The 13,152-nt window shown below is 38.3% G+C and overlaps 1 protein-coding gene across 3 annotated transcripts in view; it reads right to left on the bottom strand.

Moving 5' to 3' along the window:
- USP24 (ubiquitin specific peptidase 24) overlaps nucleotides 1–13,152 on the bottom strand; it is a 147,310-nt gene that overhangs the window by 47,048 nt on the left and 87,110 nt on the right. For all 3 annotated transcript variants that reach the window (XM_038000483.2, XM_007978600.3, XM_038000478.2), the window contains exons 33-38: nucleotides 11,991–12,086; nucleotides 11,648–11,876; nucleotides 10,793–10,952; nucleotides 9,787–9,942; nucleotides 7,780–7,850; nucleotides 6,929–7,089 (exon numbers count right to left, since the gene is read on the bottom strand). In XM_038000483.2, coding sequence (XP_037856411.1) covers nucleotides 6,929–7,089; nucleotides 7,780–7,850; nucleotides 9,787–9,942; nucleotides 10,793–10,952; nucleotides 11,648–11,876; nucleotides 11,991–12,086 — 873 coding nt within the window. The remainder of the gene's footprint in view (nucleotides 1–6,928; nucleotides 7,090–7,779; nucleotides 7,851–9,786; nucleotides 9,943–10,792; nucleotides 10,953–11,647; nucleotides 11,877–11,990; nucleotides 12,087–13,152) is intronic.

Genomic DNA, 13,152 nt, shown 5'->3' with positions numbered 1-13,152 from the left:
CTTCTTTGTCTTTTTCTGACCCTTTGTTGGTTTAAAGTCTGTTTTATCAGAGACTAGGACTGCAACCCCTGCTTTTTTTTTTTTGCTTTCCATTTGTTTGGTAAATATTCCTAGACCACTAGCCAGATTAAGAAGAAAAGAGAGAAGAATCAAATAGACACAATAAAAAAAGATAAAGGACATATCACCACTGATCCCACAGAAATACAAACTACCATCAGAGAATACTATAAACACCTCTATGTAAATAAACTAGAAAATCTAGAAGAAATGGATAAATTCCTAGACACATACACCCTCCCAAGACTAAACCAAGAAGAAGTTGAATCCCTGAATAGACCAATAACAAGTTCTGAAATTGAGGCAGTAATTAATAGCCTACCAACCAAAAAAAAAGCTCAGGACCAGATGGATTCACAGCTGAATTCTACCAGACGTACAAAGAGGAGCTGGTACCATTCCTTCTGAAACTATTCCAAACAAGAGAAAAAGAGGAACTCCTCCCTAACTCATTTTATGAGGCCAGCATCATGCTGATACCAAAACCTGCCAGAGACACAACAAAAAAAGAAAATTTCGGGCCAATATCCCTGATGACATCGATGTGAAAATCCTCAATAAAATATTGGCAAACTGAATCCAGCAGCACATCAAAAAGCTATCCACCACGATCAAGTCGGCTTCATCCCTGAGAAGCAAGGCTGGTTTAACATATGGAATAAACTAGTATTGATGGAACATATCTCAAATATAGTAAGAGCTATTTATGACAAACCCACAGCCAATATTATACTGAATGGGCAAAAGTTGGAAGCACTCCCTTTGAAAACTGGCACAAGACAAGGATGACCTCTCTCACCACTCTTCTTTAACATAGTATTGGAAGTTCTGGCCAGGGCAATCAGGCAAGAGAAAGAAATAAAGGGTATTCAAATAGGAAGACAGGAAGTCAAATTGTCTCTGTCTGCAGATGACATGATTCTATATTTAGAAAACTCCATCTGCTCTTGGGTCAAAATCTCCTTAAGCTGATAAGCAACTTCAGCAAAGTCTCAGGATACAAAATCAATGTGCAAAAATCACAAGCATTCCTACACACCAATAACAGACAAACAGAGAGCCAAATCATGAGTGAACTCCCATTCACAATTACTACAAACAGAATAAAATACCTAGGAATACAACTTACAAGGCATATGAAGGACTTTTTCAAGGAGAACTACAAACCACTGCTCAGGAAATAAGAGAGGACGCAAACAAATGGAAAAACATTCCATGCTCGTGCATAGGAATAATCAATATCGTGAAAATGGCCATACTGCCCAAAGTAATTTATAGATTCAATGCTATCCCTATCAAGCTACCGCTGACTTTCTTCACAGAATTAGAGAAAACTACTTTAAATTTCATATGGAACCAAAAAAGAACCTGTATAGCCAAGACAATCCTAAGCAAAAAGAACAAAGCTGGAGGCATCACACTACCTGACTTCAAACTACACCAAAAGGCTACAGCAATCAAAACAGCATGGTACTGTACCAAAACAGATTTATAAATGAATGGAAGAGAACAGAGGCCTCAAAAATAACGCCACACATCTACTACAACCATCTGATCTTTGACAAATCTGACAAAAATAAGTAATGGGGAAATGATTCCCCTATTTAATAAATGGTGTTGGAAAAACTGACTAGCTCCATGCTGAAAACTGAAACTCGGCCCCTTCCTTACACCTTATACAAAAATTAGCTCAAGATGGATTAAAGACTTAAATGTAAGACCTAAAACCATAAAAACTCTAGAAGAAAACCTAGGCAATACCATTCAGGACACAGGCATGGGCAAGGACTTCATTACTAAAACACCAAAAGCAATGGCAACAAAAGCCAAAACTGACAAATGGGATATAATTAAACAAAAGAGTTTCTGCACAGCAAAAGAAACTATCATCAGAATGAACAGGCAACCTACAGAACGGGAGAACATTTTTGCAGTCTATCCATCTGACAAAGGGCTAATATCCAGAATCTACAAAGAACTTAAACAGACTTACAAGAATAAAACAACTCCATCTAAAAGTGGGCAAAGGATATGAATAGATATTTCTCAAAAGAAGTGGTCAACAAACATGGAAAAAAGCTCATCATCACTGTAGAGAAATGCAAATCAAAACTGCAATGAGATACTATCTCACATCAGTTAGAATGGCGATCATTAAAAATCAGGAAACAACAGATGCTGGAGAGGATGTGGAGAAACACTTTTACACTGTTGGTGGAAGTGTAAATTAGTTCAACCATCGTGGAGACAGTGTGGCAATTCCTTAAGGCTCTAGAACCAGAAATACCATTTGACCCAGCAATCCCATTACTGGATATATACCCAAAGGATTATAAATAATTTTACTATAAAGACACATGCACACGTGTGGTTACTGAGGCACTGTTCACAATAGCAAAGACTTGGAACCAACCCAAATGCCCATCAATGATAGACTGGATAAAGAAAATGTGGCACATATACACCATGGAACACGATGTGGCCATAAAAAGGGATGAGTTCATGTCCTTTGCAGTGACACAGATGAAGCTGGAAACCATCAGTCTCAGCAAACTAACACAAGAAAAGAAAACCAAGCACTGCATGTTCTCACTCATAAGTGGGAGCTGAACAATGAGAACACATGACACAGGGAGGAGAACACATGACACAGGGAGGGGAACACCACACACCGGGGCCTGTTGGGGGTGGTGGTGGCGGGCTAGGGGAGGGATAGCATTAAGAGAAATACCTAATGTAGATGACGGGTTGATGGGTGCAGCAAACCACTATGGCATGTGTATACCTATGTAACAAACCTGCATGTTCTGCACATTTATCGCAGAACTTAAAGTATACTTAAAATAAATGTTTACATTAAAAACAAGAAAAGGATCCAACTGACAACCTAACTTTACACCTAAGGAACTAGAAAAAGAAGAACAAACCAAACTTAAAGCTAGTAGAAGGAAAGAAATGAGTAAAGATTAGAGTGGAAATAAAGAACGATAAAAAAAATACCAAAAAGAAAAAAAAAATCAAGGAAATCAAAAGTTGGCTCTTTGAAAAGATCAACAAAACCAACAAATCTTTAGGTAGACTAAGACAAAAAAGGCAGAAGGATCAAATTACTAAACTCAGAAATGGAAGTGGGTACGTAACTATCAATTTTATAGAAATGAACAGGATATAAGAGTACCATAAACAACTGTATGCCAACAAATTAACCTAGATGAAGTGGACAAATTCCTAGAAACACAAAACCTACCACGATTGAATCAGAAGAAACAGAAAAGGCAAACAAATCTATTCAGCAAGGAGACTGAATTGGTAATCCAAAAAAAAAAAAAAAAAACAAACTCCCAACAAAGAAAAACCCTGGACCAGATGGCTTCACTGGTGAATTCTACCAAATATTTAAAGAATTACCACCAAGTCTTCTCAAACTCTTTCAAAAAACTGAAGAGGAGGTAACATTTCCTAACTCATTCTATGACACCAGTATTACCCTGACATAAAAGTGAGAAAAAGACACCACAAGAAAACTACAGACCAATATCCTTTATGAATGCTAATGCAAAAATCCTCAACAAAATACTATCAAACCAAAGCAGTGCATTTAAAGGATTACACCCCATGAACAAGTGGGATTGACTCCTGGAATTCAAGTATGGTCCAGGGTACAAAAATCAATGCAATCCCATATTAAGGGAATGAAAGAAAAAGACCTACATGATTATTTCAATCAAAGCAGAAAAAGCATTTGATAAAATTTAACCCATTTTCATGATAAAAACACTTAACAAACTACAAATAGAAGGGAACTACCTCAACATAATAAAGTCAGATATGAAAAACCCACAGCTAACATACTCAATGCTGAATGACTGAAAGTATTTATCCTAACAGCAGAAACAAGGATGCCCACTTTTACCACTTCTATTCAACATAGTGTTGAAGGTTTCAGCCAGAGCAATCAGGCAAGAAAAAGAAATAAAAGACATCCAAATTGAAAAGGGAGTAAAATTATCTGTTAGCAGATGACATGTTACTATATATGGAAAGCCCTAAAGTTTCTGCAAAAGAAACTGTTAGAACTAATAAATTCAGGGAGGTTGCAGCATACAAAATCAACACAAAAATCAGTTGCATTTCTTACACTAACAATGAACAAACTGAAAAAGAAATCAACAATTCCACCTACAATAGCATCAAAAACAATAAAATACTTAGGAACCAACTTAAGGAAACCAAAGACTTGTACAGTGGAAACTACAAACATTGCTGAAAGAAATTAAAGATGACATAATGAAAACACATCTTGTGTTCAACGATTGAAAGACAAAATCTTGTTAAGATGTCATTACTATTCAAAGTCACCTACAGGTTCAATGAAATCTCTATGAAAATCCCAAAGACATTTGCAAAAACAGAAAAACCCATTCTAAAATTCACATGGACTCTCCAAGTAGCCAAATCAATCCTGAAAAAGAGGAACAAGGTTGAAAGACTCACACTTCCTGATTTCAAAGTTAGTACAATACTACGGTAATCAAAACAGTGTTATACTGGTATAAAGACAGACATATAGACCAATGGAATAGCAATACAGAACTCAAACATATGGTTCTGATTTTCATCAAGGGCACCAAAACCATTCAATGGGGAAAGGACAGTATTTTTAAAAAGCAGCACTGGGAAAGCTGGATATTCACATGGAAAAGAATGAATGAAGTCAGACCCTTACCTTACACCATATGCAAAGCTAAACTCGAAATGGATCAAATACCTAAATGTAAGAAGTAAAACTATAAAACCCTTAGAAGAAAATGGGGAAAACTTTGTAACATAGGATTTGGCCATAATTTCCAGGCAACTAAAGACAAAATACATACATAGGACACCATCAAGAGAGCTAAAAGACAACCCACAGATTGGGAGAAAATATGTGCATATCGTATTATCTGACAAGGGATCAATATTCAGGATATATAAAGAATTCCACAACAAATAATCCAACTTAAAAATGAGCAAAGGTCTTAAAATAGATGTTTCTCCAAAGAAGATATATGAATAGCCAATAAGCACAAGATAAGACGCTCAATATTAGTTATCAAGGAAATGCAAACTGAAACCACAGATGCCAATTCGCATGCATTAGGATAGCTACTATCAAAAACAAAACGAAACAAAAACAAAAATCCTAGAAAACAATAAGCATTGGCTAAGATGCGGAGAAATGATGAGAATCCTTGTACATTGCTGGTGGGAAAGTAAAATGGTACAGCCATTGTGGAAAACAGTATGGTGGTTCCACAAAGAAATCAAACACACAATTACTAAATGATCCAGCAATTCCACTTCTGGGTATACACCCAAAAGAACTGAAAACAGGGATTCACACAGATATTTGCACACCCATGTTTGTAGCTGCATTCACAAAGGCCAAAAGGTGGAAACACCCAAATGTTCATCTATGGATGGATATACCAATACTGTTTATACATACAATGATACATAATTCAGCCTTAAAAAGGAAGGCAATTCTAATTCATGCTACAACATGAATAAACCTTAAGGACATTATGCTAAGTGAAATAAGCCGGACATACAAGGACAAATACTGTATGGGTCCACTTATATAAGGTACCTAGAGTCGTCAAATCCTTAGAGACAGAAAGTAGAATGGTGGTTGCCGTGGGATGGTAGAGGGGGAACAGGGAGTTATTGTTCAATGGGTACAGAGTTTCAGTTTAGGATGACTAAACAGTTTTGGAAATAGACAGTTGTGATGGTTGCATCACAATGTATATGTACTGAATGTCACAGAACTGTACACCTCAAACGGTAAATTTTATGTTATGTACATTTACCACAATAAAAAAAATTTAGCAATTCAAACAAAATCTACATGTCTTTGAACAGTCTGTTTACATTCTTTGTCCCTTTTTAACTTGGCTGCTGGTCTTTTGCTTAATAATTTGTAATAGTTTTATATATATATATGGAATTAGCTTATTGTCTGTCATGTATGTTGCAGATTTATTTTCCCAGTTTGGTGATTGACTTTTGACTTTTGAGGCATTTTTTTTCCTATATAGAAAATTGTAATTTTTATGGAGTCAAATTTTTCAGTCTTTCATTTAATCACTTCTTCACGGGCATAGTGTTTCAGTTTAGGATGATGCAAAAGTTTTGGAGATGGACCTAATTTATAAAGCACATAAACGAGGAAAGGAAACGTTGACTTCACAAATCTCCATGACACTTTATAAGCCCCACAGTAGGGGCTGTGTGGTAAAGGTAAGTTAGAAAAAGTCGTATGAACTTGAGGTCAATGTGAGACCCCTACCTCCTATCCTGGAACTAGACTGAGGAGCACATGCATGCCGGCTCACCTGTAGAGGTAAGATGGGGCAGGCAGAACAGTTATCTCACGAGCCTGGACTACAAGCTCTCTTACATACTGAAGCATGTATAAAACCAAGAAAGCAAGCCAGGAGGATACCCCGGCTACCTCTAGACATGGAGCTATGAGATATCACCACTGAAAAAGTGATGCACAAGGGGAGAGAATCAGTATAATCTTTACACAGTGGCTGGGCTCCAGTAATTGCAGGCTCTCACCAGTCAGGTGAACCCTTTTTCTCTTTGGGGTAGATGAATCACACAGGGTGAAGTGAGAACTGGGGGTATGGAGAAGAAGGCCTGGTAGTGTTTCTTCTAACTCTCCTATCCAAATGCCATCTTTCAGGACCCAAATGTCAGAAGAAGAAAGGAGAAATTCTAGTCATCTCAATAATGCACTGTGGACTTTAGGGGAGCAGCACACAAATTATCACTTATCCTTTCTCTGTATAAGGTGAGTTTTTCCATTTTTATTACATACCTCTGATTGACTCCTCTCATAATACTAGTTGGAGACCAGAGAGGCAGCTGAGCTGTGAGGATGACGCCTAGAAGAAACTGATTTGGCTTCTGCACATCCGGATGCGCTGATGTGTCTGTCTGACTAAGAGTGTACAGCTGATCACAGGCAACCCGGCGAATCTGAAATTACATGATCAGCAGCAAAGGACAGACATGAATCAACATGTTGAGACTACTTCAAGAGTGACTTTTTTCCAAAGTCCACCCTATTTAGTCACTCAAGTTATTGAAGGATACTAGAAAGGTATGAGTGTTTCAGTTTTTAATGGTAAGGTTTCCACTGAATAAACTAAGGCTAATTAAAACCCACTGTGGTTTGGGAACTGATTTCCCAAATTATTCTACTATTTTACTCTACTCAATAGGTTTATAACTTAATGTAAATGAAAATAAGAAAAAAGAAAGTTTAAGTTAATCCTCAAGGTCATGTAAGAATGTCAGGACTATAAAATCTAATGAAAGTTTATGGGTTGAGGTTGATCTTTCCTGAGTCTGACCAACATGTGGATGCTTAATGCCAGCTGCCCTTGCCAGTTATGGATGTCAGACACTGGTTGTAACATTGTTATAAACAAAAATAACTTACTAACATTAGTCTCATAACTTTTGGTGGCATATGGAGGAGACAGTAGAAGGAAAGGCAGTAGACTCCAAACGGTTACTTTTCTTTCATGGTCTGCAGCCCCTCTGTACACTCCCTGAGAGCACCCAATGCCACTCCTGTATTCCCAACAATGTCACAGGTAGTTGAGAGAGCTCACAAAACAACAGGACCAAAGGAGTTTTGTAAGTAACATGAAAAATCCTCACCTCAGCACTTGGTGATCCGAGCAGAATATCAATGATGAAATCAGCAACACAGGGCAAGTTATAGAAAGATGCTAAGAAGAAGAAATGGGGGATGTGGGTGTGTGAAACAAGTTAGGTAATGCATTTTCAAATTTTGATTAATTTTTAAAGCTCATCTTAAGCATAAGCTCATCTCTTTTACATATAATAATTCAGAACCTTTTACAACTGCTTTCATGCCTGTCCATTTACCCCGTAAAATTCTAAGTTACTTAAGAGAAGAAACCATGTCTTATTTTTGGGCCCCATATTTTAGCACAATGCCTTGCACATACCAGTTACAGAATAAATGTCTTGCCTTGAGAAACTATCAATAGTTGCAAACTATAAAATATACCCTAAAATAAACTTACAAATAATAACAGATAAAAGTTTGGAGGGAAGTTATTTTTTCATCTTGATTTGAAAATATCTCTATGTTAAACAATTCTAGGAAAATTAAACGAAATCAAACAGCTAAGAGTAGGACTAGTACACTTTTTAAAAGTGGAGTTGCTAAAACTTCATTTCTGAATATTTGCTTATTGAGAATCTACTACACATCAGACAGTGTTTGGGGGCTGGAGATTCATCAGGGAACAAAATGAATAAAAGTCTCTGTCCTCATGGAGCTTTCAGTGTAGTTGGGGAGGAGATAATGACAATAAACACAATAAATAAGTAATTATTTTGCATGTTATAAAATGATAAATGATACAGGAAAAAAATAAGGTAAGGGGTCTGGGTAGTGCTGGGGCAAGAGGAGCATTGTAATTTTTTCAAAGGTGGTTGGGGAATGTCTCAGTAAGCACAATGGAAAGAGAGAACAAACAGCCAGTGCAAGGGAAGGAATGTATGCTGGCTGTTGGGGGAACAGCAAGGAGCCCAGGGTGGCCGAAGCACAGTGAGTAAAAGGGAGAGTAGAAGCAAAGGCACAGAAGTATCAAGGGTACACTGTGTCCACCCCTTGTAAAGATTTGGCTTTTACTCGGTGAACGGAGACGCCACCGAAAGGCTTTGAAAGACGAGTGACACACTCTGACTTAAAAAGGAGAAGGTCCACCCTGGTTGCTGAGTAAAGAATAAACTGCAAGGCAGAAGCAGGGAGATGAGTTAGGGCACTCTTGCTATAGTCCAAGTAGGAAGCAATGGCAGCTCAGAGGGCACCAACAGTGAAAGGGGTGCTAAGGGGTAGAATCTAGAGAGGGCTTGAAGGGGGATGTGCTGACAGATTAGAAGTAGGGGGTGAAAAAAAACATATCAAAGATGAAGCCAAGGTTTTTGGCCAGAGCAACTGGAAGAACAGAACTGCTTTTAAGTTGAGAAAACTCTAGGGTGATATGGGCAGGATTAGGGGAGCTCAGTTCTGGAAATGAGAAGTTTGGGATGTCTATTTAATATCCAACTGGAGATATCAGGACAGTGGGACAGGCCATAGACCCAAATTTAGGTGTTGTCAACACACAGAGGAATTTAAAACTGTGAAACTGCACGAGATCACCAAGGGAATGAATGGAGATAGAGAAGAGATGATGAGGAGCTGAGCCCTGGGGTGCTCTCATGGTAGAGAATGATTAGTAATGGTCCCTGTTCACCAAAGCCAACAATAAAGATGAAAGGGTAAATCTTAAGTTACACAATTTTTAATACTAGAGTCATTATCAGGAATTGATATACAATTCTAATTCTGTAATTTACGAACTAGTAAATTTGGGCTGTTTGAATTCCTCAACTAGACAGCAAGCTCGTGGCGTGCAGACACACTGCCCTGGTGACAGCAACTGTGGAACCTCATATACAGAAGGTGCTCAATAAATATTTCTTCAGAATGAGCTACTTTAGCATTATCCTTAGCTACTCCACATGCCAACTTCCCGCCTTTTTCATTTCGACTAATGGGACCTTATCTATAAAGAAATGTAAATAATTCCCAACAGAAACGTGGCCTTTCCCTGAAAGAGATTAATCACAAACAAGCCTCCAGCACACCTAGTTGCTGGCTCCGAAGCTGTAGGCACGTAACAAGAAGAGACAAAGCCTCTCCCGCAATCAGCGAGTCTTTGGTGGATACAGACTGTTGTCGAACACAGATTCCTGCATGCAGGGCTACCGGTTCTCCTTCACTTCCAGAGCTGCAATTGCTTCCTGAAAATAGGTAAGCAAAAATTTACTGTGGATCCAACAGGAACTATTCAATATTTTAATCTTTTTACTATATGTTCCAGAATCCTCATGTGACATTAAATACTTCAAGAAAGCACTTAGGTCCAAGAAGCAAGAGAGACTTAACACTGTATTTGAAACACTCTAACTACTTTTTCTTTAAAACACATTTGCAGGCAATCAAAATGTGTTCACAAGGCAAAACTAATTTCAGGTGACAGAAATGAGAATAGTGCAATTCTGTGGGCCTGAGGGAGCCCTCCAGAGGATATCAGAAATGTTTCCTACCTTGTAACTTGATGTAGATGGGTTATATGCACACAAAAATCCTAAAAATCCCACACGCTTTACTGTATGTAAAAATTTTAAAAACTTCCTTTATTATTGAGGAATTTCTAAAACAGAGATTGAGCAGGAAGACCAAACAAAGCTGGGAAATAAAGCTATGTTTTCAAAAGCCCTAATGAAAAATAACCTGGCAAACGAAGAAAAGAACTGTTTTCCAGGACGGAATTCTAAATGAATTTGTATTATTGCCACAATGATTGGTTTCATGACACTTTTATACTCAGCTAAGCTAAAAACTGCTGATTTGGTTTCTTCACTTACTCTGTGTGTTTATAAATATTTTTCTTCTTAAGTGAAACATGACATGCATATAGGAACACGCATAAATACTAAGTGTATACAGAGCTTGATGAATTTTTACTCATGCTCACAAGCAAGAGAAGAGGGTCTCCCCCTTTTGTGACTCTGGCAAACCTACACATAGATAATTCTTATGGCTATTTCTTACCCAATGTTCTCATTACTGTCTCTTTTTAATCAGTACCTGAACTGCTGAGTCTGTTTCGAATTCCAGCAGGACACAGGGAATTACTTTCTTTAATTGGTTGGCTACTCCCAACAAGATCAAGCCGTCCTGCAGCCGCAGCCCATGACAATCTCATGAAGCAAGCCACAGTAGAAGTGAAATCACTTACTTCCATCGTCTAAAGAATGGAATAAGTATTATAAGAAAAAGCAATACTTGAACACATGCCCTGACATCTACAACCTTCTTACAGGTCTCAGTTTCATAAGCCTCCTTTCCCTCCAAGGTCATCCAGAAGGATGGCCTTTCTCAAGCTGCCATCCTGCTCAAGGACTTTCAATTTCTCTGTTTTTTCATCTGTAAAACAGATTGATCTTCATGCTGTGGCTTCAAATTACGCTTTACCAATTTTTTTCACTTTCCTCCTTTCCCACATACAATGACCTCGTGACCTCCCATAAGCTCTAGTATTGTCTCTAGTTTGCACGTGTGCTCCCTTTTGCTTGAACAAATCTCTTTTCTCCAGCTTTCTAAGTACTAATCCCTGTATATCTAATCCTCATCTGTTCTTCAAGGCCTAGCTCAAACGCTATCTATAACATAAAATCACCCATCACAGCCACAGGTGAAGGAAATTATTCTACCTACTTTGAAGACACACAGAACGCTTTGTCTTATAGTTTTACAACACTTGATACTTTCTACTGGGAATCAGAGTTATTTATGCCCTAGTGATCTCTTTTTAAATCACCATAAATTTCTTGAAGGCAATATTCACGTCTTAATCATTTTTAAATCCCCATAGCACCTCTTCCAAAACAGGACATTCTGAATAAGAGGTACTAAAATGTCCTGAATACACAAATCACTTACTTGTATTGCAACTCGAGCAGCAGGGATGATTTCCTCAACCCTAATAGAAGACCTGTCAGACACTGACAACTGTCGGTAGGATGACTTTTCTGGGGTACCACATAAAGACATCTGTCTGCTTGTCTGCCGGCTGACATTTCGGAATGGGCGGGAAGAAAGTGCTTCTATGCCATCTTTGGTGAGGTCTTCATCTAATAACGTGGGCATTGTTTGTCCAACAAGTAAAAATCTTAAAAAGAAACAGCTAGACTTATTCTGAGTCCATTTCACACTATTTAAAAACATGATTTGAAAGAAAAAGTCAAATATTGCCTGTTGAGACTAATGCAATGTATTTACATACCTTGCAAGCTGTAGACAGATGGAATAAACACCCTGCCTTGTTTCATAGTCTACTTCCGATGGGATGGAGTCTCTCTGCATGACATTTACAACCAAACTTCAAAAAGAATAAAAAAAGGCAGGATATTAAAGACTTCTATTTCTTTCATTTTAAATTTTCCATAAGTAATGTAATTGGTCATCAATATCATCACTTAGTTTCTACATGATTCTGTCATATAAGAGCCTACATATATCTATCATAATAATTTCCTATGACACCTATAAGCTTCCTAACTCTTCTCCCTGCTTCTGCTCTTGACTCTCCACCTTCCAAACCTATTTTCAAAAGACCCATCAGGGTGATCCTTGGAAAATTTGAGTCAGATCATGGCACTCCTCTGCATAAAATCCTTCAATGGCTTCCTATTTCCTACGCTGAAAAACAGCAGTCTTCACAGCAGCCTATAAGATCCTTCATAACTTGACCTCTGATATCTCTACAATGTCATGTCCCAGACCTCTGTCTCATCTGAGAATGGGAAACACTGCCTCATTCACTCTGCCCCAACCACACTGGCCTCCTGTGGCCTCTGCAGGCACCAGGCAGGTCCCCATGCATGGGTGTGTGCTGGCTGCTCCTCTGAAAAGTTTTCTCCTGGGTCTCGCTCCCTTATCTCCTCAGGTCTTTGCTAGATGTCACCCCAGTGAAGCTTTTCCTGATCACCCTACTGAAAATCACAGCCCCCGAATCCTTGCTTCTTTCTTTATTGTTCTCTACAGCTCTCCTCACCACCTGACACATATTTTTACTTATGTTAATTGTTTCCCCCTCTAAATTGTAAGCTTCATGAGGATGTGGATTTTGGTCTAATCTACTCACTGCTCTGTTCTCAGTGCTTAGAACAGTATCTGGTACATGAATTAAATGACATACACAAATAAGCCAAATGTTTAATGCCTTTAGTTTGACAGCCCTGTAAATGGCTGAGTGATATGAAAGGAGCTTTTACTAAAAACACCTCTACAGTGTCGAACACAGAATAAAACTACATGTGTGCCAGACCTTCTACAATACCTGGGAATCCTTTTCGCCATCGTTTCCCTGTTTCCCATTCCCTCAACCTCCTCAAGGTCCCTACCCAGCTTCTCTGTGCCAGACCTCCCCACATGAATTCCTTCAA

Source organism: Chlorocebus sabaeus, chromosome 20 (genome assembly GCF_047675955.1).
Source record: "Chlorocebus sabaeus isolate Y175 chromosome 20, mChlSab1.0.hap1, whole genome shotgun sequence".
Lineage (NCBI taxonomy): Eukaryota > Metazoa > Chordata > Mammalia > Primates > Cercopithecidae > Chlorocebus > Chlorocebus sabaeus.
Note: the sequence above shows the minus strand (reverse complement) of the source record. Positions and strands in the feature narration are given on the sequence as shown.